We start from the raw sequence: 27923 nt of genomic DNA, 5'->3' as shown, positions 1-27923 counted from the left end.
AACTATCTTTTTTTATCTTTTTAAAAAGGTCAAATGAGATGCTTAATAGACAAGTAAATGCTGCAAACTGAAAACTGAATTAACAGGACTTTAAAGCAGTATTAATCTCACAGAACAGGTTCAGCATCTTCGCATGCCACTTTGCCATGGGGTGATTAGAACGATCTAGTAAAACAATCCTAAATTGCTCCTTGCAGACTACACTATGTAATTTTACAAATATAGGCAATTACTCAACAAAGAGAATATAACAAGCGCTCTAAAATACCAAAATATTTCTTAAAGACTAGAATGGAGAATGAAGACGGCCTTTTCTTATTAAACTTTTTATTAAAATTGAACTATTTTTTACATATTTAAAATACTTTATATCCAAGTTATGCAATATGTATGAAAACAATTGTATGCAAACACTTGCATAAAAATATGTAAAATCACAACTAAGCAATATAAAGCAATATATAGCATGTTCCAAAATGTATTTCAGGACTAGAATACCTGAGTTTTCAATAAGCTGGTTTCCTGCGTTTCACTGATTTTAACAGTTATATTTAACAATATATCTGATCTCATGTAAAGCACTTCTTTGGTTGGGAGAAACTGCATGGAAATGTGGAGATCAAGCAGAGATACTACTCAAGGCCTGTCTTCAGAATCTTCTTCTCCGTGACGATCCACCGTTTGAGATGCTAAGAAGGACTCCCATGTAGCAAGGCACTTAAAAAAGAACACAGATACATATTAATATAGCAGACAGATTTCTGGAGAACTGGTAGCCAAGGAGAAAAAGAAGAAAAAAAAATAGCAGAATACATATGCATTGTCACAAGCTGTTTCTGTGGGACTACGGTAAAAGCAAAATATGGTTTCCTAGGCAGCTCAGTGATATGCAAAATGTTAGCCAACATGCTGAGTGAGCTGTAAAGGTCACTTTTCCATAATGACAAGCACACAGTGTGAGCATCGTAATTGTATGTGTTATCACGGGAGATGCTAACATTAATTATGCCCTTCTTTAATCTCTCCCTTTAGTTACAGGCAAAGATCTCCTCCAAACAGAAAGCACAGTCAGGCACAGTTTCTTCATAATCTCTATGGATTCCTGTAGTATACTCAATTCTTTCCAAGTTAAATTAAAACATTTTTTTCTAAACACACAGATAATTCCTTTCCCCCCTGAGTAATGAGAAAGAAATGGGACAAGAAAGGCAGGAGGCTGGGGGGAGACTGTCATCTTTACAACAAATGTTTCTCTCCTAATGGAAAAACGTATTCATAACTGTATAAGCTATTGTTTTGATTTGAAGCACCAACACTGTAGTCAGTAAAAGGAAAAAACAAAAACAAAATTAAATAAATAAAAATGTATGACTTTGGTTCAGTTTGGTTTAAATTAGTGTTGGCATCTTGGCAAACCTATATAAATCATAGAGTATTCTTGAGAATCATGGCAAGCCTATCACTATGGTTTGCTGATGTTTCTTACCAAAGTACCGGGTTTCTGCCATTTCAAGTCTGTCAACAAACAGTACAGCTAAACTTATGCAATAATTTTACATTGAACAGTCTTTTGTTGTTGAATGACATTTTTTTCTGAACCACAGCTTAATTTATACCATGTAACTTCATGTCTTGCCATTCTGTAATTTCAGTAATGTGAATTAAATATATATATATATCATATATACTGGCATGGAATATAAAAATGGCTGTCTATTATCTCTGCAACACTGATCCAAAATGCATGTCTTAAAATGCAGTCACACTATGTTGCTTACCCAGATAAATATAATCTACTAAAGCCTTTCCAGACAAAGATGCAGAGCATTTTTTCAGGTATACAAGTTACTTGGTTTTTATTTATCCTAATTTATGTAACCAAAACATACTTTCCAAAATGTAAGAGAAATAGTGGCTCATTTCACTGGCAGACATCACAGTGCTGCTACAGCTGACAAGTTTTATAATTAACCATACCAAGACAAAACTAGGTCTCTGTGCCTTAGGCTCAAGCTTTTTACATTGTGAAGCATGAACTGCATAAATGACATTTTGTTAGTGATGTATACTTCAGCATTATTACAGAATGATTTTACTTGGTTCTCCTGTGAGGGTAAAAATGGAGATCTGAACAGAGGATCAGCCAGCTTTCACAAAGAGACAGAAAGGAAAAAAAAAAAGAAAATCAAATGTGCATGCATAGGATTGAAATTCACAATTCAATTACTTGTAAAAGCCCCACAGAAGACATAACGAAACCTAAATATACAAAATGAAAAAAGTAAGTGTTTAAATAAGGCTACTTTACCTAAAATATTCTGCCTACTACTGCAGGTCACACATCTGTTCTGCAACACCATTTTTAGAAATAGCAGTGAGAGGTTTCCGTATACTACAATTGCATATCATACTAAAAAGGAGATATAAAAATAGAACATGTAGTAGGGATGGTAACAGAAGCAATGTGTCACATGCCATGTGTGTTTGTGTTCCAGTTTCCTAATTTTCTGTGGTTGATACCTTAAAAATACCCTTTATGACAATATTTCCTAGAGAAGAATCTGAAAATGTAGTCTTCCATGTGTGAGAGAGACAAAAATCACTTTCATAGTGTCTGGGTGCAAGGAAACAAAAACTGGAGTCAACAGAAATAGAAAAATGCTGATTCCTAGTATAATAATAAATAAACACAAAACAACAAAACAAAACAAAAACAAAAACAAAGAAAGAAACAAAAACAGAACAGTAAAGCCTTCATAAAAGTATGTAAAATAAATGTCTATGGTTGAAATGATCGAGGGTTCAAAGATGGAGCCAGGCTTTGAAACAACATTCACAGAGACAAACTGGCTCAGCCATGTGGGAGCTTTTGAAAATCACATGAAGTTTGTTAACTAAATTCCTGGGTAGGGAATTCCTAAATTCCTATGGTAGGATGTGATCAACATGCATAAGCAGCTGACTTTGGTACACAACCAAATGACTAGTTAAACGCATCACAACAGAGGCCTCCAGGGTAAACAACAAATCTCATCTATTTTTCTACAGCTTATACTAGACAGATACATACAGGCTTTGGAGTTAGAGGGAAGTTACTCCAGTGGGGAAGGAGTATTGTTTTGACCTAATGAATTTATTGGATCAATTTATGCCTGCATGACAATGTAGATCACAGGAACGAACCAAATTAGGCTTGGAATAGTTAAGAAAATCAAGAAATGTATGTTTCTGGAAAAGAGTAAGCCGTGTCAATGCCGATAAGAATCTCACTACCCTATCAAAGATAAGTTTAGCTTTATATCAGATTAATCTGCAAAGGTTTAAACAGGATTAGTTTGACATGGCAAAAACAAAATTAGAGGCTACACATTAAAAGAAGGTGCATCCTTGCACAAGGAAAAACATGATCTTTCAATGCTGAAATGAATTAAATATCATTCCACATTATGAAAACAAACAAACAAACAAACAAAAACATAACCCACAATCTTCCTGCAGTTACTAGAGTACTTTATAAGCAGTGGAAAACCAAACTCTGGTATATTTCCTAGATTTACAAGATCTGACTGGTATTTGGATTGTGCTGCAAAACCCACTTGTTCAGATCACAGAATCAGAACTGTAGGGGTTGGAAGGGACCTCGAAAGATCATCGGGTCCAACCCCCCTGCCAAAGCAGGTTCCCTAGAGCAGGCTGCCCAGGTAGGCATCCAGACAGGCCTTGAATATCTCCAGAGAAGGAGACTCCACAGCCTCCCTGGGCAGCCTGTCCCAGTGCTCTGTAACCCTCACCGTGAAGAAGTTCTTGTGCTCTAAGAACTTCCTGTGCTCTAGCTTGCAGCCATTGCCCCTTGTCCCTTGTCCTATCCCCACAAACCATATTTGGTTTTTTTTCTGAATAGAATATGTCAACGAAGTTATTTGCTGAGAAAAGTAAATGTTTTTTGTTTGTTTGTTTGTTTTTGTTTGTTTTTTGATGTAGATATCCTGAAGACTATGGTAAACATGAGGGGGAAAAAAAAGGGAAAATGTAGTAAATGTTTAATCACTACTGCTCTTTGAAGCCAAAGTTCAGCATTCCTGGTTGCCTGGATTGGTGACTTGTATGAACCAGGAAGACTTCAGACACCCTAGCTAAATAACAACTACTCCTTTGTATCTTGTTTTGGTTTTAGCAATGCTTTATCCTTAGGGAGCTGCAGAATATCTATACCTAACTTAATGCAAAGACTCCCGGTGACACGCAGCTTTCTCAGCTGTATGCTCCACCCTGTGGACAGTTTGTGATTTCAACCATTCAGAAGACAGCATCTCTTCTGAACTGAGCTGTGCTACTTCAGACAGTTGTGTCATACCTAAGGCATGGGAAAAAGCAGTAAAATAAATGGTACAGCATCAACACATGCTTCATTCAAGAACTCTTCTCTGTAAGGCAAACAAAATGATGCTGTTTTCTTCAGAAACTGGAGTAAAGTCCTGACTTTCTTTTTAAATTAAAACCTTTTCATATTATTTCAGAAAATCCTCCCTGTTTTAGTGTCAGTGCACTTACAGTCATTTTTAATACAGTATGTTACTGGCCTCAAGTTTGAATACAGGGAGAGTAAAACATTTTTCAACTCTTTTCTGGAAGAAAAGGACAGGCAGTAAAGAACTTTATGAACTCTTGAGACCAACTACAGAAATTCTAAGTGATTGGTCAGTCGTGGTAACTGGGTACCAAAATGGCATCATATTCAAATGTATTATAAGACAGCTTGCACATTATCCCAGGAAAGACATCATTCTCACGGGTCTGCATAAGAGCACCTATAAAATTGGAGCACTGGGCATTAATTAGTGCCTTTGTTACTGAAGCACTGAGAGACAGAAAGGGATTGGTGATACCACAGCTGTAGAAAGAAAGGAACAATTCTTACTCAAAAGATTGTGTTTAAGGTAGGATTTTGTTTTTTATGGAAAGCATAAAAACTGCATTCTGATGCTACGGATTATGAGAATCCCTTTCTGAGGTTTCACTTCTCAACAGGGAAAGCAGATGCTAGTTTTTCTTTTCCTGCTGTTTTCAGGCGTGCAACACCTATAGTTTGTAATGTAAGGGCTTCTGACTGTAATCACTTCTTCAATAATTAACCATTGTTAGTAACCACAGGTCTCCAAAAAAAATGCACGTTAGATTTAAACTCCCAAACTGAGTATTAATTTTACAGAAATCTCCTGAATGTCAGTATTAAAATAAAATGTTTCTGTTAAAACCAACAACAAAATGATAAACACTCACATTTCAAACAAGTTAGCATAATGTTTACTATTATTAAAACCAACGCACCAGTCCAATAAGGTATTTTTTTCTAAATTTCAGATCTATCAACGCACAACAGCAAACATATTTTATGCAGATTTCAATATGTAAGAAAAGCACCAACAAAGAATAATGTTTCAATATAAACCAACTTGTCCAGTATTTCAGAGGCTATTTAAAAAAAAAGCACTAGTAGTTACAAAAATACTTGAACCATTTTTTGCAGTTTGTGACTTAACGGTAGTAATTTCATGTATACTATGAGATTTGGCAGTCTGAATTAAAATCCTAATTCAGCAAAAAGCAGTTTTAGGCACGAAAAAGATAGAAAGAATGATTTTTGTGTTTTAATTTAGCTAATCGTTCATGAACAAAACATTCCAGTATATTTAGCGTTGATTTAACATACATATTCATGATATAGAAGCCAGAGATCAGCAGCAACTGAAGAAAATGTGAGAGGATGCCAAAAGTTTGCTGCCTGATTTCAGAAAATATTTTGATCTTTACATGTAACAACAGATTGTCAATGTCCGTGCATCTCACAGGCTGCATGCTAATTAATTAGACTTGATGATCATGAGCTCTGTCTTTTCAATTATGTTCTGACAAAATGATTTCTAAAATCAGGACACTGATTTTACACTGAGGCTAATACTCAAGCCATAAAAAGTTCAGAATATGGGATCTGAAGTTACAGATATCAATGTGTATCTGTGAAGAATACTGGTTTATGATTAATAGATAGCTAACTGTACTCCTTTTCCAATATAAAGAGAAGTTCTTTAAAAAAAACTCCAGATCTATGGGATATTTTCAAAATAAGCACTTCAATCAACATGTTTCCTATGAAGAAATTTCACAGAATACTTAAAGAGATGTTGTTAAATGTTTTCAAGTTCTACTGCTTAGTATATATTTATTGGAATTCTTACCAATGATGTTAGCCATGGCATTTGAGTTGCAATTAAAATTTTATTTCAGTCATTTTTCTTTCTTCCCAAAGTATTAAGTTTCAGTTATAAAAAAAATAATATAGTAACTGCATACATCTGTGTATCTTATAAAAATGTGTAATAAGCTTTTGTACTGACAGCTCAAAATTGTATTGATACTCTTTATTGCAGTAAATTTTGATTATTTTATGAACGACAATCCCTTAGCGAAATAACTTTCTGAATGTGCTATTTGAAAAGCAATTACATTTAAATGTTTTCGTCATTCAAAATCATTGTAAAATGTTGGGGCTTCTTCGTGCAGTTACGGCAAAAGGCTGAAAATATAGCAGCTGACATTGAATCAAAAAATATCTTCCAAATTCTTGTGGTTAGTAAAACAAGACTGCCCTCTGTCGATGATGAACTCAGGATCAACCACTTGGGCACAAATAAAATACATTTTACTTAAAACATGTCAAATTAGGGATAACTGCCTCCTTCTGCCCACAAAAACTTATTCTGAAGTTAACACAAGTTCAAACGAAGATGCGAATGTCTTCTTTAGATACAGTGCATTGAGTTCTCCACTGAAAAAATTAATTAATTAAAAAAAAAAAAAAACGCTATGAGAAAGGGTTTTACCTCTTCATAATAATGGAGATTATTGTCAGCCATATTACCGAATGCCGATCTCATATCACACTGCATATTTTGCTTCCACCTGTCCCAATCTGCTTTCAGAGCATTATTGGCACATTCTACTTTGTCTTCAAGTTTCCCAATCTCTTCTGAGCACTAAATATGAATTGTAAACATAAAAATAAATAAATTAGTAGAGTCATGATTTCAAATGTGATTGAAAACAAATGATCATAGTGCAGTAAGAAGAACAGAACTGCAGAACCAAGGTTGGTATTACAATTAGTACATCAGTTCCCAGGGATAAATTTTAAATTATGTTCTTAATGAATAGCTCAGTACAATTTCTGAAATATTAATAGCAGAAATTCCAGATGGTAACTAAAGTGTTGCTGAAAATATTTTTATTGACTGCAAAGTTACAGACTGTGGCACCTCTTTACTTGCACTTGACGGTAATTCATTAAAAAAAGGAAACTTAAAAGGCTTTACTGGAGCAGAATCAACTATACAAATTAGATTTGGACAGAAAAACTGAGAAAACCTTGACAGAACCTTTGATGACCTCAGGGAAAATCAGAATGGGGGGAATACAGCAGAAATCACACACATAAACTTTCTGATGTCTTGCCTGTCGACTTGCGATTTTTTATTGTGGAACTAACCTCTGTGTGACCATGTGAGGAAGGCAGAAATACAGAAGTAGAGAAAGAAATTAAAACAGGATTTCTGCAGAGCAGGAACTCTTTCACAGGGATCCAGGATCAAAAACCTTGAGGGCAGCTACTATGCAGACATTATTTTCTTCTAATTGCTGGAGATGCCCAAAGTGAATTTCAGCTAATGGGAATCAGTAAGTAGATAGAGGGCCCCTCTTTAATGAGTCTTCTAGTCCTCTCAGTAATTTTGTACCTATTGTTATTTGTTAATCAGCTCTGTTGGTTCTGGCTGGCACCCAATTGCAGAATGAAGTAAATCTTCTGCAGCTACAGCGCGATTCAGCGCCTTGGGACTGCACAGAGACTGTGACAACCCTAGGGAAGTCAGGCATAAATGCCACCAATAACCAACAGCGATCAGGAAAAGCTGATCCTTACACTGTTTCTATTGCAACTCAGGTACCATACATCGTCCTCGTCTTCCTTGTACTCTGCTATCAGGCAAATTGTTTTTTCTTCATATAACAACTCTGTAAAGTTGGATAGCTCCTCATCAGTGCTGCAGAGCTGGTGCTGTCATTGGTATTAACTTCCAAGTCTTTTACAGGATTTTCAGGGGATGCTTAGGCGATTCACAGAATGCAGAAATGTCAGACTTCAGAGCAGGATATGGAAGGGTACAATCTGCAGCTTCCAGCTTAAGCCATGCACGAAGGGCACCATTCCAGTGCCACAGCTGCAAGTGCTGCAGGAATCAGAAATAAACTAAGCAACACTGTCGGAATCAGTGACAGAATCTGAGACCAATCCTTAAAATTTATGGAGGTATCAAGGAAGGATGACAGCTCATAAATGTTTCTTGTGTGTCCCTGAAGCCAAGAAGAGCCACATGTGCTTTAACCAAGTAACTCACGCTTGTGTACATTTCCACTATGCAATGCCCAGCAGAAATCCTGTTCACACTGCATATAGTCAGCATAAAATTGTCACCAAGATCACTCTGAAGTCAGTCAGTTTGTACAACCTTCTGGGAATCCACTGTCTGGGATCTACTGACTGCTGACTCTGGGCCACACTATAACAAGAGGTACTGCTTCTGCCAAAAACAACCCTTCCAAGAACAAAAGGTCAAGTGAAAACATAAAATATTTAATTTCCAAACCACAGATGCAAATTCAAAGTTTGACAAAGTGGAGTCCTTCACCTCTCCAAGTAGCCACAGAATGGGAAAAATGAAAGCAATTTCATCTGAATGGATTTTTTCCCACATTCCACAATACAGAGATGAATAAACATTTTTAGTTGGACTTTATTTCTAAACTGATTTTACTTGCTACACTTCTAGATTCACAAAATACTGGATATTATTCGAGAACAAAATATGCCTTTCCTTCTAACACTATAAAAACAAATGCACATAGAATACTGAAAATAGTGAGTATTTGTAGCTGATTTAGAGTAAGAAGGTGAGTTGAATCAATTTTTCTGCTTTTGCAAGAAAAAAAGTTCTTATTTGAAAATGAGCTAGACAACATGCTTCTGTTGTCAGAACTTCTCTGATTTCAAAGTCCTGGAGCAGCGTCCTCCCCTTATCTTGTTCTTTATATCTTTAAGACATTTATTTTACAGTTTGTTTTTGTCTTGCCTTTTCCAGGAACTTCGAATTTCTTCCACGGTGTAGCCATGATGTGATGTGGACAGGCAGACTGTTCTACATCCCTACCTGGAAACGCAGTTTAAACATCACCCTCTAAAGCCCCAAAGAAACTGTGTGTTGTATCAAGGCGAGGGTTGGACCTAGGGTCTAAAGACAGCGTTATGCCACACTTCTTCATCTCGACTAGAAAGGTCTAAGATCTACTTTTTGACAGCTGATAAGAAATATTAATACCATCTTCTTCAGCTGACATGACAGCAGAAATCAAAGAATGCCCTGGTCTCTGAACGAACACATCCACCCAGTGTGTTCCTGATTTACGAGGTGTACGTTGTTACAATTTATCCTACCAATTAAATATGGTCCTGAATCCATTTTCTTACACTGATCTCACTGAGGCAGCTAGTGTGATGAATAAAATCTTACATCAGTGGTTCCTGCAGGACAGCACGATGTTCACCAGATGTCATACAGCTGGCCAGAAGGTGTAAGCTAGACACTGCCAGGGCACAGCACTACTGGACATGCACAGGGCGACTTGTAGCCAGAGGAACTTGGCCCAAAAGCCGAACTACCCGGTAAGTGACACAACACTTTACAGTATCTCACGATGCAAACCAGCATGACTTTTAATCTCCTACATGCATTAATCCTACAGCTTGGTGGTACTAACCCTGTTCAGCCTGGAGTTGAAATTATCTATTCAGAATGTGATAGATTCAGCACTGCTTTTCTTCATTCCAAGCCTGAATACTAGAATCGTCAGTCATCAGTAATGCCTATCTGGTGCCTGTCTGAATGACTGCCTTCTGCGCTGCCTAAAGCTTGGAGTGGAAGGCCAGTGTTTGGCTTTTTAAAAGCACTACAAGCAGCTGGTTCTAAAAGCCTGGTGGGAGAAGCACGGCTCCAAAACGTTGTGTTTTTTTTTTTTCCCCAGCCAATGGACATTACATCTCATGAGGTTTAATTCATGATTCCAGCCTGTTTCAGCTGCACTGACCTTGAAAATGTTTTGCATTCTCCTGTTGTATAACCACCTGTTTGCTAAATCATTTAATGTTTGCTGTGACCAGTGCTGAAGATCTCACAGCCTTTTATCAGCTCTAATGACAGTCTAAGGTTCCTTATCTGTGGTGGAAGTGTACTTCAGGTAAGATTAGAATTCATGCCACTCATTGTCAGCAGAATTTCTGGCTACTAGATTGCACTGACAAGTTCAATCTGACGTCTGTGAGATCATTAGAAGCTACATAAGGTATGCCTAGGAATAGAAATGTGAAAATAAAGCCAAACTCAGCATTTGGCACCAATTCCAATCACAGTACTTCTGTTTTCAGGCTTTTTTCCAATCTCCTATCATTCTGAAATCAGTCGGGTTACAAATGTTAGCAAAATAGTTCAAGATGTAATAAAAATTAAAACATAGTAAAAGCAGATGCAGAAAACAGTTAAAAGTTACCTGAACAGTTAAAAATAGCAGTACACCACTCTCCGTGGCCAAACTATCATTAATACAAAAAGCTTTCAACTTCTAATTAAGAAAAAAGTCTTCAGGATGTAGCCACCACTCAATTACAGAGGACAGGACTTTATGATTAGACTAACAGATATTCATGTTGCTGCTCTCTTGAGTCTGCAAGGAGAATTGAGGTCTCAGCAACAGCATTTTTTGAAATAATTGAGAAACAGAGAGGCTGGAAAGATAAAGCAAAGGTCTGAACACCTAAGTAATTGTGTGATCTACAGGCTTTTACCAGAGCAACAAGGAAATTCAGAAACAGTGAAGAAAAGACCAGGTTTACTGGAAGCAAGGACAAACCTCCTTATGGAGCAAAACACTGTCAATATCATATCAACATGGTACGATTGATAAAATGCTAAAGGAAAAAATTATTCCTTTCTGTCTGTAACAGCTGAAGAAAACAGAGTGTGTGCACCTTGTCTGAGGACTCCATGAGATTATACCAGACACACTTTCTGAAAAGGCCGTGTCCTGCCAGGCGATGACCCTTCCCTACGGTGAACAGCAGCAAGACCAGCTGCTATACAAGTTGTATGAAATTGCCATTCATCACTGAGTCACTCCGTGCAAATGCAGTTGTTTTTAGCAAGTTGCCAACAAACCATACAAGTGGGAAGTACTGATAAAAGGGATGCAATGTTGCAAAGTTGATCTAACTAGCTGTGTACAAATAACTTAAACGGTGACCCGTGACACTCTTTTGGCAAAACAAATTCTTAGTATATACTGTGCTTTCACATACAACTAATAGACCTGTCTATGACACAGCTGCGGTGAGACCTCACTTAGCAATCAATTGTCCAGTGCGTAGACAGATATAGATAGGCTGAGACTAGAAATATTTAAGTAAAGGTTTGCTGGAAGATGGTCTTTGCTTATTCCTATAAATGTGAAATTAGTGTTATACAACATGTTAATTTATTTCCAAGAGAAACTGTATTTCAGTCACCATTTATGTGACATTCCCTATAAACCTGGGGGAGCAAAGAGCAGATGTGGTTCTCCTGGCAGCCAGCGATCTCTCTGACCCCTGCCGGCTGGTTCCTGGCTGCAGCGATGCCCCTGAACATCCCTGCTACCCTGGGCCAGGGAAACCCTGCGAGCCCCCACGCTCCCTCCCCCTCCACTCCCCGTGTTGCTCAGAGGCTGCTCCCTCCCCACCTTTTAGGTTTACAGATGTGGCCTGCACCCACCAAGTCCTTCGTGACGGTGCTGGCAGGACAGCCAGGAGACAAACCTGGGGCTGGGGACACCACAGCTGGGGCTGCTGGGGAGACACGGTGGGCTGGGCGAGGAGCAGGCAGCATGGAAACACGCTGGCCTTGCTGGTAGCTGCAGCTGGCAGAGGACCAAGACTTGTCCTCCGTGCCCCAGCTCCCAGCATGGGGGGCTCCTCTGTCTCCTCGCATTTTGTAAGAGCTTTAAACGTTATCCCTAAACTAAGGACAGGAGGAGCAGCTGAGGAAGCCAAAAAACAGATAAGAGAGCAAAAAGGTAGAAAAATTCAAGTAAACAGAATTTCTACTTCTGGAGAAAAAAAAAATAAAAAATAGACATATTTACTGACTGTCCCACTGCAGTACACAGAGACAAATTATGAAATACACCGTAGACATCACAATTTAGATAGTGGTAATATATTCTTATTTATTCATTTAACTGACAAGAAATCAAATGAAAATATGCACTTCAGCTGCCAAAAACTACCTAAACAGCTCATCTTTACATGAAAGCTAATTACAACAACCCTAATAAAAAATGTCTGAAATGTCAAGGACTTTCTCCATCGATATACCAGAAAGTTGCAGTAATTATTATCTAGTCATTTTTATGTATTATTTACACTGTATAATCCTTGGTGTTAACACTATGCTAAAAGGACATTATTTAGGCCGTAGAGCTCAACTATTAAAAAATTGAAAAAATGCCAGTTCTGCTCTCCACCACAGCTCTAAGCTGCACAGCTGGTAATGGAGCAGTGCAGAAAAAGTGTCCCAGCATTGGTGCCACCATTGCACAGGAGCAGGCTGAGGCCAGAAGTGAGCCAGTGGCAACAGTGAGCAGGCCAGCACTGAGGTTGTGCAAATTTATCCCAAAATTCCTTTAAGTCATCCCACTGAACTTCACTGGTGGCTTTCAGGATGCCCGCTTCCATGAGTTACTACAGGTATGGTCTGACTGCTGCAGAATGAAGACATACGACTGATGGTAAAAAAAAAAAAAATAATAAAATCCTAAAAAATAACCAAATAAGACAGAAACTTGAAGGAGCAAGATTGAGAGCTTTTCATTTTAAATACGTCTAATTGCTTTGCTCGTTCTACCTCCTTTTCCTTTCCTTTGTCAACAGAGCAGCAGCTATGAGAGCACTGCAGCAAGTCTTACTTTCTCTTAACTCCCAATGGGGATGTAAAAAGAAATGTTAAAAATACACCACAGCACTGCCTGTATTGACAAAACATGATCCGTGGATGCCCATTATTAGCAATCCTTTGCTACAGCTACCTACCCACTGATGTGTTGCATGTTTCTCATGATTGCCTCTGCCTAGCATGCACAGCTGCAAAGAACAAACTTTTTTAGAGAAAGTATGGGACATACAGAGACACTATACAGTTACAGAGCATGGCTTCACAGGACACTTTCTTCAGGGGATTCATCTCTTGCAGTTAGAGTAAGGCCTAGAATATTTCAGCATTCTGTACAGAGATGTACTCACCAGATCCTTGTCTGCCTTTTTATTGGCTAAAGCATCCATTTTGGAATCAAGCTCACTTTGAATGTGGTCTCTCCTTTTCAAAACACCCTTAAAATAAAAAATAATAAATAAATAAAGCACACTAAATTTTAGCCATGTGTTCAGAAAACCATCAGACAATTTTGAAATTTAATAAATTAAGATCAGAGAATGAAACAATTCAATAATTTTGGCATGATATAAATATTTTTCTTTAAAAAAAAAAATAAAATCGGGTAGTAAGGACTCATATTTCAATACCCACCTTTTATCTCATGTGATTTTTCTAGAATCTTGGTAAATCCAAAAGCAATGCCACAAGAATCTGCCATACACGGTATCATTGCTAATTGTATGAGAAAAACTGCAGCAGCAGTTAACTTAGTAGTAACTCAACCTACAATATATTCATTTTAAAAAAGCAACATGAGTTTGTGAAATCAAAAGTAGCTTACTTGAGGAAAAGCTACAATACAAATTAGAATAAATGACTCAGAATGGTATACAAGGTATTATTGAAATTGTGACTTTAACCAATATTATTCTGCAAGCACCAACTGTAGTTCAGTAACATCAGATAAAATTATCATAAAAATAATAGACGCAATGACATTGATATGTGTGCCTATTTTCAGTATATGTAATTATTTCCTTCCCTAAAACTGTCTTACAGGTATTAAATTTTTAGCATAATGCCAAAAAATAATTAGAAAGGGGAGGAATTGTTACTTGTTAGACTACAAAACGGGAATAGTGTAACAGATTAAATTTCCATTTCTGATGTTCATTTGCTATGTGACCTTGAGCAAGTCTTATAAATTTCTCTTTGCCTTAGTTTTCTCATCTGTAAAAGCATACTCAGGTGTGCTTATCTCACAGAAATGTTACAAGGCATTAGTCCTTTAAAAAAATAATCAGAAGCAGGACATACGTAATTGCAAATGTCAAAACCTCCTTTTACTTTGCTGTGCCACAACTGGTTTTACTGCTTCTTCTGCATATACAAAAAAGATTTTCAGTATTTACCTCTAGCACAGGGCATGTTGAAACAGCACAGGGCCTAAGCAGCTCTACCTTTTCTATCTGTCTTATTTGACTGAGTTCTCTCTGATATCTTGTCACTTTAACAAGCACAACATAAAAAAGCAGTAGGTGAACTTTAAAATAATGTTTCATGTTTCCTTTTGAACATATATACACTAGAAAAATTTGGCAAACTTGACTTGGGACAACTCTGAGTACTACTTTAGCACTACATGCTAATGCATAAATCTACCTTTCAATAGCTTAGAATATCTTCTGTTTCAATAAATATAGAAAATATTTAGCTGTAAGCACAGAAATAAAACAATTATGTCTAGAAAAGCTTTCACATTATGAGTGCTTTATCTTTTTTATTATTCCTTTTGCCTCTTTTAAAACTATTTTATTGACCATATGCCAACTTTTATCACAAATATTTCTTAAGTTACAAGATAAAAACAATAATTTTAATATTAACGTGTTGCAACTATAAGCAAGTGCTGAATTCCAATGTCACACAAAGGAACTGTTTTATATACATATTGTTATACTTTTGTAATTTGTATAATAATTAATACTACCCTGCCACAAAGCCATCAAATAATTGTATGTGGACCCATAACCAATTTAGAGCTGCAGTTTGTACCCTGAAGCACAACAGGACGGTTGCACTCTCTAGATTAGTTGTCTCCACTGTGAGTCAGTTAGAAAGGAGCCTGTCTAGACATAATTATTTAACTATGAATTTATCTCTTTCCTCAGTTTAAGGCTAAACTCCCAACACTGGAAAATACAAGGACTAATCCGTTGTACTGACCACAACTTCTGCATGTTTGCACGTTAGCTTCTTGCAGCAACACACAAAGGTGCCTGTGATGAGGTACCCTAGAAAGCAGGTTTTACTGGTGTGTGACTTCCTTCATTGTATTTTGAGTATGATTAGTAGTCCCCTCTCCGTACTGTGAGAGGGAAGTAACTTGTAGGAAAAAAAACACATGTTGAATGTAAGGAAAAGAGCAGTACTTTGAGAGGACTGAGCTACTGGAGGAAGATTTTCCTTTGGACAGGACCTTGTGGCAGCTTAATGCTGCATTGCAAGTGTTGCATCAAGGCAACTGCAACTAAGAAAAACAAAACAAAACAAAAACAAAAAAGGAAAAAAAAAAAAAAGAAACCAGCAGTGAGTAACAGCAACTTGCAACACGTGCATTACGAGCCAGGAAGTCATTCTGTGGTTTGTGCAGACAAATCTCTCTGTGCTACACACAGAAGCAAGCACCTGTGAAAGGGTGAGCCAAACTGCAAACTAGAAGGCAGTGTCTCTTCAGAAACATGAGGGATGGGATGGCTCACAGCTAACAGATGTACAAGTTCTGAAAAACAAGACTGGAACTGGGGGAGGGGAGGAAATACTGCAATTTGCCAAGATAGTACTCTCTTCATACCTTTAAGCAAAGTAATGCCTATCTCCGTCTGCCTCCATGTACATTTAAATACTGAGGCCTGTGAGATACAGGACATTTTGTATGGTCTCTCTTTTAGTGAAATTTGTTTTAAAGACAATGGTCACTGTAGTGACCAGTGTAGTGACACAGTAGTTCTTTAACCTTTCAGTTGCTAAGCCATTTGGAGAAACGGGCAATGCTGTGCACCGTGCCAACAAAGGCCTATGCTGGCCAAGTGAACCTGGGTCTTGCTCTACACAAGACCTGTAGCACACTCAGCCCCTGCTCAGAAGCCACTGCAGTATGAGCAGGACTACCAGCAGAGACACAAAAATGGATACGGCAGATTGCAGAGGCATGGCAAATCCTAGACAAAGGCTTATTTGCAGACATTCCTGCTTTCTGAAGGCAGCAGAGTGGGAATGATGACATGCTGAAGTCAGTTTTTGAATTATGTTGATTGTCAGGTCAGATTTTTTACATTCTCTCCAAGTGTAAGAAAATTACATATGTGAAGGGAACTGAGAGCATCAGCTTATGACAGACTAAAACTTGCTTATATAATGACACAGGGACTGGAAGTTTCCTGCTTTTCTAGAAAAAGAAAACATAATTTAGGAACATCTCCCAGAAAAGGGAAGAACCTCTCCAGTCCTCCTCCCCCTCACAATCTGTTACTAGATGAGTCCGTATTTCACCAGTGTCAGCGGAGGTCTTTCTGAACTGCTGTTCCTCGAGCCTTTCTGTGTTCCAGCCTCTGCTACAACACAGAGCTCTCTTCAGAGGGCAAAATCCAAACTCTTCTGCACTGCTACCACGAGTGGATCCATGCCACACAAAACTAGCAAGCCTGTCTCATCTGAAAGGGGTGCCTCTAGCCTGATTAACAAGGGAAACAGGACAAACTGCATTCTCTGCTGATGGACAGCGATCCTGTGCAGTGCAGGTTTACTAAGGGCAGTTAATGACAGCAAAATCATTTTCATCAGTTACAAACTCTCTTCTAGAGTTTGTCAGTGCCCTAAGCCAAACTTCATATACTGCCATAAGAAATCCTAAAGGAAACCTTACCATCAGAATTTCACTGTAGAGAACATACTCATGTAAGATCGGTAGCAGATTTTCCGAGAGCCCTGCCATTCGTTTCTCTGTAGCCTTGCAACACTTGTCAATGCAGCTGGCGATGCCTTTTAGGGAGTCTGCTATATCTTCTTCTGATGCTGACCAAAGTGTGTGGATGGGGCCGTATTCCTTCATTTCATTAAAATACTCTTAACAGGAACATATACACAGGTTAGTTGTTTGTTCACTAACAGGTGTCTAAGCAATACGAATTGCAACCTCATATTTCCTGTGAATACAGCAAGAAACCAGGACTAATGTTTAATATTTTTTTAGTATGTTCTCAAAGGTGCATACCTAAGTTCATTCCAGTTCTGCAGGTGTTATCTTCTTTAGAAACTTGTACTACTCTAAACAGATAGGTATCCTAAAAATTGCTTCTCTTATGTCTCTGAGCCAAGTGCTAATTCGTGTAAGAAAGAATAAGGTACTGCTGTTTGGCAGTACTTAATTTGGCAAGGCTGGTTATGACCTGGAAGATGTTCACAGGACGGTACTGAGAACACGTTTCCATTTATTGAAAACATAATTTTATCACAATTGAGTTTATAATGAAGAAATGTCCAACAAAAGTTGCCAAACAGTTTTGTGCCATGAAGAAATCAATATTTACTTTGAGATCACTTTGACAAAAAAACCCTCCATGGATAATGTAATTAGGACTCTCATGTTAGGCAATTACAAGCAGGAATATTTTCTGAATGTTCTCAGTTATCAGCAGATCACGTCCCCAGCAGTGCAGCCCTGCACACTAGTGTTCTGCCTATTGCTATCTGGAAAATCTAGAAATAAGATACATCCAGCAGCACTTGGGAACATGTCAAAATTCATAAGGTTTTCCAATAAATATTTTGTCATTGATGACTTGAACCTAAGAACCTCAGCCAGAGATTTCCACTGGAATGAACTATAACAAAAGGAACCCTTTTCAGCAACATTTATTCTCCTTTTATTAGACCCCTCCAGCTTAGTGAGGACACACTGAGATGTGGTACTGCACACTAAAGCACAAGGTCTTGGTTACTACAGAACAAAGTGTAGCACTTCAAATTATATTATATAAACAATAACATTTCTCAAGTGCTGACCAGTAGAAATTGTAAACAGACCTAGTCTGAGATCAGGGTCAAGCTCAGAAAGTTAATAATTTAGAGTTTCAAGTAGGTGTGTAAACTGCTGTTACTGATGAAAAATATGAGCTGAAGTCATCCTTCTCAAGAAAACTCTAACAGGCACAGATTCCCATGGCAGAAACCATGGCCCACAGCAAAGCTCTTAAAAATAATCTACTTGGCCAATACATAAAAAAGGTGCGGAATAAACCTGAAGAAGACATTTAGATATCTGGAATTTGTGTGGCATTATGCCAGGATGAGACAGGAGAAAAAAACTAACTCTACATTCCACTCAAAGTACAAAACAAAGGGTCATGCAGATCTCCAATAACCACAGTAAAATGACAGCCCCACTTGTTATGTTTTCTTCTTTTTAAGCTCCTTACTGGGTAGGTTGATGACATGTTAAAACTTTCCCTATTACCAAGCTATTCAAGTTAACTTGAAGATCTGCCAGAACAATGACCATTATGAAAAGCACCGCATAAATACAAATCTTCCCTTTTTCCCTGCTTGCTGGAAAGAAGTATTTTGCTTGGCATAATGAAAATGAATGTACTGTTTACAACAAGTTGTTTTCCAGTATATTAATTTCTTAAATCCATAAAAAGATATCTGTTTTCTACTTACCCCTTTCTTCCTTGTAGATTCTATGAGCTATTTTGTCCAGTACATTTATTTTCTGACTAAATGTTTCCATATAATCATTCATTTCTGTAAACATTTCAGGACGATTTTTAACTCCTCCTCTTACTGAGGATGCTACAGCTCTTACAGTCTGTCCCATTCTGCTCAGCAAACCAGGGCCCTGCTTCTTGTGTGAGGAGAGTTCCTAAAAAACAGAACATGCTGAGTTTACTTGCATATATATTTTTAAATTCTTTAAAAATAATATGTGGTTAAAAGCTTCCTGTTTTGTTTTAAAACAAAACTATATTCATAGACCTCTGTGGAAAAAAAAAAAAAAATTCAGATGTCTTTTTAGTGGATAAATCTCACTCTAAAATTATTAGACCAGTGTCAGAACCATAACCATCACATGCATTTATTAACTAAGCCTTTCTGGACAAACATAAACATGCTGTGCGTCATGCTCTCACAAAGAATGATTAAAGATGGCAGAAAACCTTTACCCTTTCGTTCCTTAGAGTTGACTAGATTGCAATTTAGCCTTGTGAACAGGAAAGCAGAGGTAATGATTGCAGAAAGAACTCATTGAGAAAAGCAAACAATGTTCCTACTGGAAGAAATAAGCCAGCGATTTTCTGTAACTATTTTTACATGTTGATAGAATAGACTTTGCTAAAGTTCAGAGGCAGGCTTTCTGAGTACAAAACTCTGATCTTCAAGTGGCAACATCTTGTAAAAATACCACGGGAAATACAAAGGATGTATTTTTCTTTTATGAGACCAGTATAACTTAAAAAAAAAAAATCAGATGAAAAAGACAAGTGCTATGCCAAAACTGTAATTCATTTAAATTACTACTTTTCATATAATCTTTGAAGCTTATGTGTATAATAGAAAGCATGCAGAGTTGAAATATTGTGCCACAAAAATCCAAAACGCAGCAACAAAAACTGCTTTGGCAGGTACAGCAATATTTATGGCCACACGCAAGATTACCAAATGCACAGAAGAAAAGGTTATCTTGGGGGACGAATATTCCATAAATTCCACACCTTCTTCTGACACTTCTGTAACAAGCCGTGGGAGGATGCTATTGAATACTGAACTAGGGAGACTCCTGATACACTCTACTAACACAAGACATGGTTTCATATAACTGTAGATAAAAATAAAGCCATTTTACCCAGGCTTGTGCAGTAAGAAAAATTTTGAAGTCTTCATTAAAAGTTAAAGTTGGATGATCAGCAATGCGGTTCAAAAATTTATGTAAAGCTTTTCTTCGAGTCTCAATGAATTCATCGCTAAATCGTTCCACCATTCCTTTCATTATGAATTTTTCAGGCAATGGCTAAAAAAAAAAAAGAAAAAAGTATATTGTATAACTTGCAAAATATTAGGGATATTATAACAGTTCCTCTACTTACTGAAAACATAGATACAGCTTGTAAAATTCACCATGTAAAAACAAACTGCTACAAAACTATCATATTTAACAGCAGTATATACTGGTATTTGTAGCCGATAGTATAGCAGGATACAAGTACAATTAAGAAAGGGGAAATAAATTACTGCAAATGGCACAATTTCAAACATAAGAAGTGAATTACAGAATTTTTAATTATCGCTTATATACGATATAAGCGATATACGATATAAGCGATAATTTTTTATAGAAAGCTACTAAAAGGTTAGTTTGATGCTCATGAGAGTTCAGAAACACAAGAAAGCCTTCAAGCAGCTCTGTTTAAAACTTGGGTCACCTTATAAATGAATAAAAATAACATAAGGTTTAACAAACGAACAGGAATAATTAGTGTTGGATGTGCTTCTTCGAGTTTGCTCTTCAACCAAAGGAAATCCTGATACCGTCTTCGAACTTCATATTCACAGGAGTCAAATTCACCACGAGATGTCTGAAAACCATGGAGATAAAAAACAGGACCAGAAAGTGAGAATACTGTGAAAAAATAACGATATTGTTTTAGATTTTGAAGAAAACTGCATACATGATTCTATTTTGCCCTTGCTATTTGCTTGCTGTTTTTTAATGCACGATGATCAATCTCTTAATGAAATAGAACACATGCAATTTTAGCAACAAATCCAAGTTCTACTTTAAAACAACATCAACAACAAAAGAAAAACTAAACAGCAGAGTGACCTAAAATAATCACCCTAGCAGTGTTTTCAGAAGATTTCAATCATTACTTTACTGTGCCATGTCCCTGTTAGCAATCATAGTTATGTTGATTACCCTTAGGGCACTTCTTCTGAAATGATTTGAAATCAATGAGTGAGGAAAGTCCATTTTTTAGCATTCTGAAAAAGCTAGAAATAGCTGACATACGTCCTTGGGGCCTGCTGATGCCAGTCAACAATCCTCACATTCAGAAGGTGAAAACTTCAGCACATCATAGAAGTAACATTTCCTGTGCTGTTTAATGGATTCTGCTATTCCATCATCAACTCCAGTTCTGTAGCCCTTTGTCAGAGCTTGCCAACAAACCTTTAATGCTTATAAAAATGCTTATTACAGCATTGTGAAATTGTCAAACCATATGATTTATTTTATCACCACTCTATCTTCTAGAATCAAGCTACAAAGAGCTCATGTTTACATCAGAGTGATGCATGCTGTTTAGCATTTGTTTTTGCACGGAGATTTATAATGCAATGCAAGTAAATTCTAAAAAACTCAAAACACACTTTACTAATCTAAACATTTTTGAGGACTGAATAAATTTTTTTCAAGTTATGTGGGAGGAATGACATTACTTTATCATCAACAACCAGCACTTCAAATTAAATATGATAAGAAACGATGGAAGAGATAAAAAAGCAAAAGCAATCCACCTTACAGCCCTTCCATATTTGCCTGCAGAAAAAAATGTTCTTTTGTCTACAAAAAGATGCATAAAGTGAAAATTATTGCTAGCAACCTAATGAAGATAGCTCTCTTCCTACTCTTTAAATATTTTATGAAGGATTGATAACTTTTCTTATTTAAAGATGAATAATTCCCATTTGAAAATTTGGTTTTAAATGAATCTTTTAAAAAGAACTCAAAGTAAAATAAATTAACACAGTAATTCTCAAAACACAGCCTGCAGAATATTTGCTGGTAATCCCAAATGATCTGTCTGGTCTCACAACACTTTCTTCCTTATTTCCAGTGAATAATTTGCATTCAGGACAGCTAAAAATACACTATGTTGTTTCCTAATATTACTTTTTTCTTCATTTGAGAATTGTGGCAGTTTCCCAGAAATCATATGCAACTGTTGATGGGAAACAAACTTTCCCATAGTAGTGGGCACTGCAATTACGAAAAAATGGAGCTGTAAGACTTTGTAGCAGCAAGTCTTTTCATGCAAAGCAAAAGATTGCTGGCCTGCAAGTGATCCAAAAGTCATATAATACGTTGGCTAACATAGTGTCTTCAAACAAAATCAGTGGCTCTGCTGTTTCATATTCATGTCGAAGATCACAACAGAAAATATTTATTTCCATATAGAACTGAATTTGCCATTGAAGGAATACCAGCTATTTTCTCAGTATAAAAAAATCTATGTACATAACATCTGTAGACTTTACTGATTTTTTTAAAAAACTTCCAGTTTCATACCGTTTTAGTGCTCTATAACTCATAGCAAAATCAGACTATGATTTCAACTTAGTAATATCCCAAAGAATGGTTCAAAAGAAGAGGGAAAATATTGTTACCAGTGTAAGCCACTGAATAGATGCTTACCTTTGTGATTACTCTGTATGTAATGAATGTTTCAATGGCTGTAATGTGGCTTTCAGGATCATCGACAGTAATGAAGAGATCTCTTAATTCTGGTTCATCTTCAAATTTATACTGGTTTATCATAGATGAGGGGGATATTGTCATTGAAGGACTGAATGAGTTTGCTTCAGCCAATGATGTATCCTGCATATAAGACATGAGAACATTCATATTGAAACATATTTACGCACATACAAACATGTCTCAGATGCTGTAATGGCAAGATAAAAGAATTATATGATATGTGGCAAATCTATTATCTATTCACTTCAGTAAGGACATAAGAAATAAGAATGAGACTTATTCTTTAACTGATGAAAGCAAAATGCTACCATTTGACTAGACCTTTATGCATAGTTAGAAAGAGAAATTGCCTGTGAATGCTTAAATTAGTTATGATTACAAGCATCTAGTATTTCTGTAGTATGATTACCAGCTTTATTATAATGGTTAGAAGCCAGTTACTCAGGACTCACCATGCTTGAATTATCTCTAGTACGCTGAACAGGGTGGATAAGAAAGTACGATTTTAAGAAACAAGACAAAATCTAAATCAGAATTTTTACTGGAATTGGGTATCCCAGTTTGCATATATTTTAAAATAGAATTTCAAATGGGAAACTTTTACAGAGATGTAAATTTGATCTTTAAAAAAAAAAAGATAAGTAAGAATGCAGTACAAAATTACTGCTTAATTTATTAATTTAATTAAATTCACTAACTCAGAAAACAGCATAATAATTTAATAAATTATTAAAAATAAATGAGAGCAATTAAAATCAATAATCATATAGTAAATATCAGACATTTAATGTAGCTTTTCTAACATATCCAATTCAATGAAGTATTTCAATTAATAACAAGCTTCAATATTCCTCGGCGTTTTTGGAAAGTTGCTTTCTCTTTTCAAAAACTTAAGCTTATACACAAAACTGGGTAAAAACTGGCTATTTAAATCTGAATTTCTGAATGAGATCATCAGGCAAATGAACAACCACACTGCCAGGAGCCCCACGCTGCCATCCTACACAGGACTTCTACGCTGCCCTTGGCACTGGGAGCTCACCTGAGCTACCTTTCTATCTGCTTTATGCCACAGTAAAACCAATTGCTTGCCCGTCCAAGCCTGTGAATCAGCAGCACGGAACAGCTTGGGTTGGGAGGGACCCTAAAGACCACCCAGTTCCAACACCTTGCCCTGCGCAGGGACGCTGCCCACTGGATCGGATTCCCCTAGGCCCAACCAGCCTGGCCTCGAACACCTCCAGGGATGGGGCGTGCACGGCTTCTCTGGGCAGCCTGCTCACGAAACTGGCTCCTCTCTTGCAAGAGAATCCCAGAGTGGTAAAAAAAGGTCCTTTCTAGTGCCTTGCTGGCTATGGAGCATGCAGAAAAGGGATGCTGCTGAAGAGAAAACTGGTGAAATGTCAGGAGTGGAAATGTGTGAGGCCACGTATTGCCATGTGGGACTGAGGAGTGCAAGACTGGTGTCACTGAGGATGGGAAGACTTTCTCCTTTGGATTTACCCAAACCAAAGCTGCCTATGGGCTATGTTCTCCCCTCTCACTCTTTTGCAGTCTTTAACCTCATCATTGTACACTGCCAGCTCCCTCCATTGGATTTTTCAATGTACTCTCACACATACGGAGTAGAAACCTCTGTCGTGAGCCATGCACTGAAATCACTCGTGTACCAGATCTCCTCCCATCACGCATGTACAGTTCTTTGACCAGGGAAACAGAGCCAAGAAGAAAGGTTAAAGACAATGCTTTAAATATTACAGAGCTGCTTCCTTGTATGCGTGCCAGTCACGTTATGTATTTCACTCAGCCTGTTCCAACCCACAATTTCTGTACTGGTACGTAGTCTGCACCGCCGGCAGTGGTGGAGGATGAATAGAAAAGCTGTGTTTTCATGGCTCACCAGCACTAGCTGCCCATGCTCCCCATGAAGAATGAAACCGCTTTCCAAACGTGCGAGTTCAGGGCAGGCCATGTGATTCACAGTGCTGAGACAATGGGAAATTCCCAAGGAGAGAAAAATGCACGTGAGCATGTAAGGGACTTGGATGGCCATACACTTGAGGAATAATGATACTGCAAAGCCTAAACTGGATCAAGGCAAATGTGTTTCATATCTTCCAATTTCCTATGGGCCATTACTATCTTAATATTTCCTTCCTCTTTCTAGGTTGCTACTAAAAGTTGTTCTATACAGGCAGGTTCCTGAAAGCATGCTTTTATATGAGAGGCCTAAAAAATACATAGCTTATGAAATAAAACACTGACAATAAAAATCCACAGAGTAAGCAGGACTTCTGTTTTGTTGTAGTATGGTTTCTGTGTTGTCTGCACGTCAGTGAATACATGTCAGGTTTATACAAGCATCTGTTTCTCTATCATCACGATACTTCTGGTTTATTTCCAGCAGTTCTTGAAGTTTGCTGACATGTCTGATGCCATCAAAGGGAACAGAGTTAAAAAAAAAAAAAAAGGTAATTTTCTGTTTTCTACACAGCTGTAATTTTGGGGTTGGTCCTGTTTTTGTGTGCATACTGTTGACAGTGGAAGTTGTATGGCAGGGGAAAAACAGACGATTCTTCCAGCTCTTGGTTTTTAAAACTTTTTTTTATAAACTTCTTTCCTCTTTATCTATGTGAAGAAAGTCAAGGCCTTGCCCTTGATAAGGAGGTACTTTCCCACACCTTCCCCGACTGCACGTGCCTACCACCCCCCTCCTCCCTTCCATGCCCTTGAACTAGTGGCAGAAGAGATGAAACCTTTGAAAACGGCTTAAATCCTCAATCAACTTGTTCTGGAAAAAGTAGCTTCTATGCAATTCTGTGGTGGCATGTACATCGTTTCTACAAACACCATGAATTAAGTTTTCTGTAATCATGGAAGGGAGACAAGCATTGTAAAACCGAGTTTTGAAAGGAGGGCTGCTTAACATTTTAAGTATTAACCAAATCACTGACAGCTTTGTCAATGTCATGTCAAGGTACCACCAGCAAGGAACACAAGGATTACTGGAGTGCAGTACATGTGGTACTGTACTTTGAGACCCATGGAAGAAAGCAGGCTGCAAACACTGCATTCGTGTGACTCATCATTCAACCCTGAGAGGCTGTCTCTGCTAAAACGACCTCAGAACTTTTTCCATGGTAACAGAAACTGGGATAAAGTGAAATGCACGTTACATTATGAAATGCTTTATCAGGGCTGCCGAATAAAATGCTAGTCTGTAATATTTGAGGTATGTCACCGGATATTGGGCCAGTGGTTTATGACACTATCAGGTTAAATGTCTATGAATTTTCATACAATAAAAGCTTTGCCTTTACAACTTGAGTAATAACTTACAGTATTGAGGCTGACAATTTTTAAGAACCTCATTTTTCACCATTTTGGTAGCTGGTCCATTTCACTGACTAAACTTAGAAAAATGAAGTCAGTGTCAGGCACTGAGCACTGCACTGCCGCTGCATCCCATTGGGCCTGCAAATGCTGGTGACCTTAAAGACAGTGGTGTGAGACACTCCATTAAAATACAATTTAATACAAGGTGGTCTTGGAACAGCACATTATGGAAAAATCAGTTTTACAAAAATAAGTCTGATGCTACATTTAGCTTGTCAGTTTCCCTTTAATATACAGAACACAAACAGAGGATGCAACCCCAAATCACCCTCACAGGTTTTCATCCTCTCAAAAGATCAGCGCTCAAGCTGTAGCTGAAAACAAACTGAATTTCTGGCCAACATATAACCACTAAATGCATGTGTCTAAGATTTGGAAAGAACACTGGAGCTTTAACACAGTTTGACACGTTTTCTTGTTCGCAGAAATAGGTTATTTTGCATGCAGTAAATCTTTTATTAGTAGCTAACATTAACAGTAGTTAAGATTTAATATAAGCAAGAAATATTTTTGCATGAATCTAGGTGGCAGTAATTTAAGGATATATTTATTTCCCATAGAGCAGCAGTATCTCATATCATCCATACTTGTGTTTATTGTTTATTCTCAAGGAACTTCACCCTTGACAAGCAAGCATGTTGATATGTTGTATTGATAGGCACTGACACCTGCATGCAGAACTGCCTGAGCTTACCTCGTAAAGGCAAAAGGATTCAAGGTAAGATACAGCTGAAGTTATATTTAACGTTGGTTTTGTCTGCAAGTTCAGCAAATCATCAGATCACGACTGATACTTTTCCAGAAAATATGATTTGGCTAAACCCTAGTTATGCTTTAGAAAAACACTGATAACTTAGCGAAGTTTCGCCTGGCCTCTTGTATGTTACAGATTATTAAATTACCTAATAGATACCTGTGGTGTTAAAATGCATGATTTTCAAGAATTTTATTGCAGTCACAGTTTAAATACATAGCTCCTAAGAATGAGGCTTTTATTCCAATGTGTTTTTTTTTATTCACACATACAAAAAAGTATCTTTTTTACACAAAAACAGAAAATATACACTTAGTTCATATTACACTTGGTCCTAATACAAATGTTTGCTGTCGCATTTTCAAATAGGAAAAATATTTACTATTTCTTTCCCTCGTCATACATTCTGGTACCCAACAGAGAGAAGTCTCAGCAGGTGGATGGGGCCACAGCTGCCCTACACATTTTTTCCACCTCAGCTCTCTGTACATCTTACGGGACATTTTATACAGGGCGAACGCATCCATCGCAGGCTCCCTTCTCTGGCGGCTGAGAGGGCGAGAGTTAAAGCCCTGTCTTGACCAAACCAGCACAAAATGAGAGCCCTTACACGTGGCAGCCCCACCACCCTTCCTGAGATTCATCACAACCAGGAATCTCAATCTGCCTGCCCGCGCTGACGGCCGGACAGACGGAGGGAGGGAAGGAGCCGGGACCCGCCCGATGCCGACGGGGCCGCCGCGGGGAGCGGAGCGGAGCTGCCGTGCGCAGCCGGGCCTCGCCTCCCGTCCCGTCCCGTCCCGCCCCGGTGCCGCCGTACCTTGCTGAACACCTCCAGGTCGTCCTCCTCGTCGTCCAACTCCAGCACCTCGGCGGGGGCGCCCAGCAGCGGCACCCGGGCCGCGCCGGGGGGGCTGGCGGGGAGCTCGGCCCCAGCCCCGCTCCCGATCCCGATCCCTCCTCCCCCGGCGTGGGGGAGCGGCGGCGGTGGCGGCCCCGGGACCCGTCCCTCTGCCTCCATCCTCGCCGCGAGCGCGGGCGGCCGCCCCGCCGGAGCCGCTCCCCGGGGCACCGCAATTGGCCGCCCGCCGCTCCCCCGGCCCCGCCCGCGGACCGCCCTCGGACCGGCCCCGGCCCCGGCCCCGGCCCCAGCCCCGGCCCCGGCTCCGGG

General features: G+C 38.3%; 2 protein-coding genes across 14 annotated transcripts in view; one reads left to right on the top strand and one right to left on the bottom strand.

Annotated features, from left to right (window-relative positions):
- PLPPR5 (phospholipid phosphatase related 5) overlaps window positions 1-16997 on the top strand; it is a 263660-nt gene extending 246663 nt beyond the window's left edge. For 10 of the 12 annotated variants that reach the window (XM_072042087.1, XM_072042082.1, XM_038183120.2 and 7 more), the window contains one exon: window positions 9192-16997. In XM_072042087.1, coding sequence (XP_071898188.1) covers window positions 9192-9291 — 100 coding nt within the window. In that variant the 3' untranslated portion in view covers window positions 9292-16997. The remainder of the gene's footprint in view (window positions 1-9191) is intronic. The other 2 variants (XR_011811196.1, XR_011811195.1) reach the window with 2 other exon arrangements.
- Window positions 311-27907, bottom strand: SNX7 (sorting nexin 7). Of its 2 annotated transcripts, XM_027462604.3 has the most exons (9): window positions 27573-27902; window positions 22540-22722; window positions 20591-20701; window positions 19972-20136; window positions 18789-18990; window positions 16993-17192; window positions 13436-13522; window positions 6882-7034; window positions 311-717 (listed from the first exon to the last, which is right to left on the bottom strand). In XM_027462604.3, exons 1-9 carry the CDS (start codon window positions 27771-27773, stop codon window positions 637-639), a joined length of 1383 nt encoding a protein of 460 aa, XP_027318405.2. In that variant the 5' UTR covers window positions 27774-27902; the 3' UTR covers window positions 311-636. The 2 variants fall into 2 exon arrangements, with proteins under 2 accessions (XP_027318405.2, XP_071898181.1); XM_072042080.1 differs by lacking the exons at window positions 311-717; window positions 6882-7034 and adding an exon at window positions 7094-8648 and having other exon boundaries at window positions 27573-27907.
- Window positions 27908-27923: the final 16 nt, after the last annotated feature.

Source organism: Anas platyrhynchos, chromosome 8 (genome assembly GCF_047663525.1).
Source record: "Anas platyrhynchos isolate ZD024472 breed Pekin duck chromosome 8, IASCAAS_PekinDuck_T2T, whole genome shotgun sequence".
NCBI lineage: Eukaryota > Metazoa > Chordata > Aves > Anseriformes > Anatidae > Anas > Anas platyrhynchos.
This window is presented reverse-complemented; position numbering and strand designations above follow the sequence as displayed.

Coding starts and splice junctions, on each gene's coding strand:
- SNX7 (XM_027462604.3), bottom strand. CDS start 27,773: ATGGAGGCAGAGGGACGGGTCCCGGGGCCGCCACCGCCGCCGCTCCCC. Junction 17,193..18,788: donor AATCTACAAGGAAGAAAGGG/GTAAGTAGAAAA, acceptor GTTCCTGTTAAG/AGTATTTTAATGAAATGAAG. Junction 718..6,881: donor ATCTCCATTATTATGAAGAG/GTAAAACCCTTT, acceptor TTCTTTTTTAAG/TGCCTTGCTACATGGGAGTC.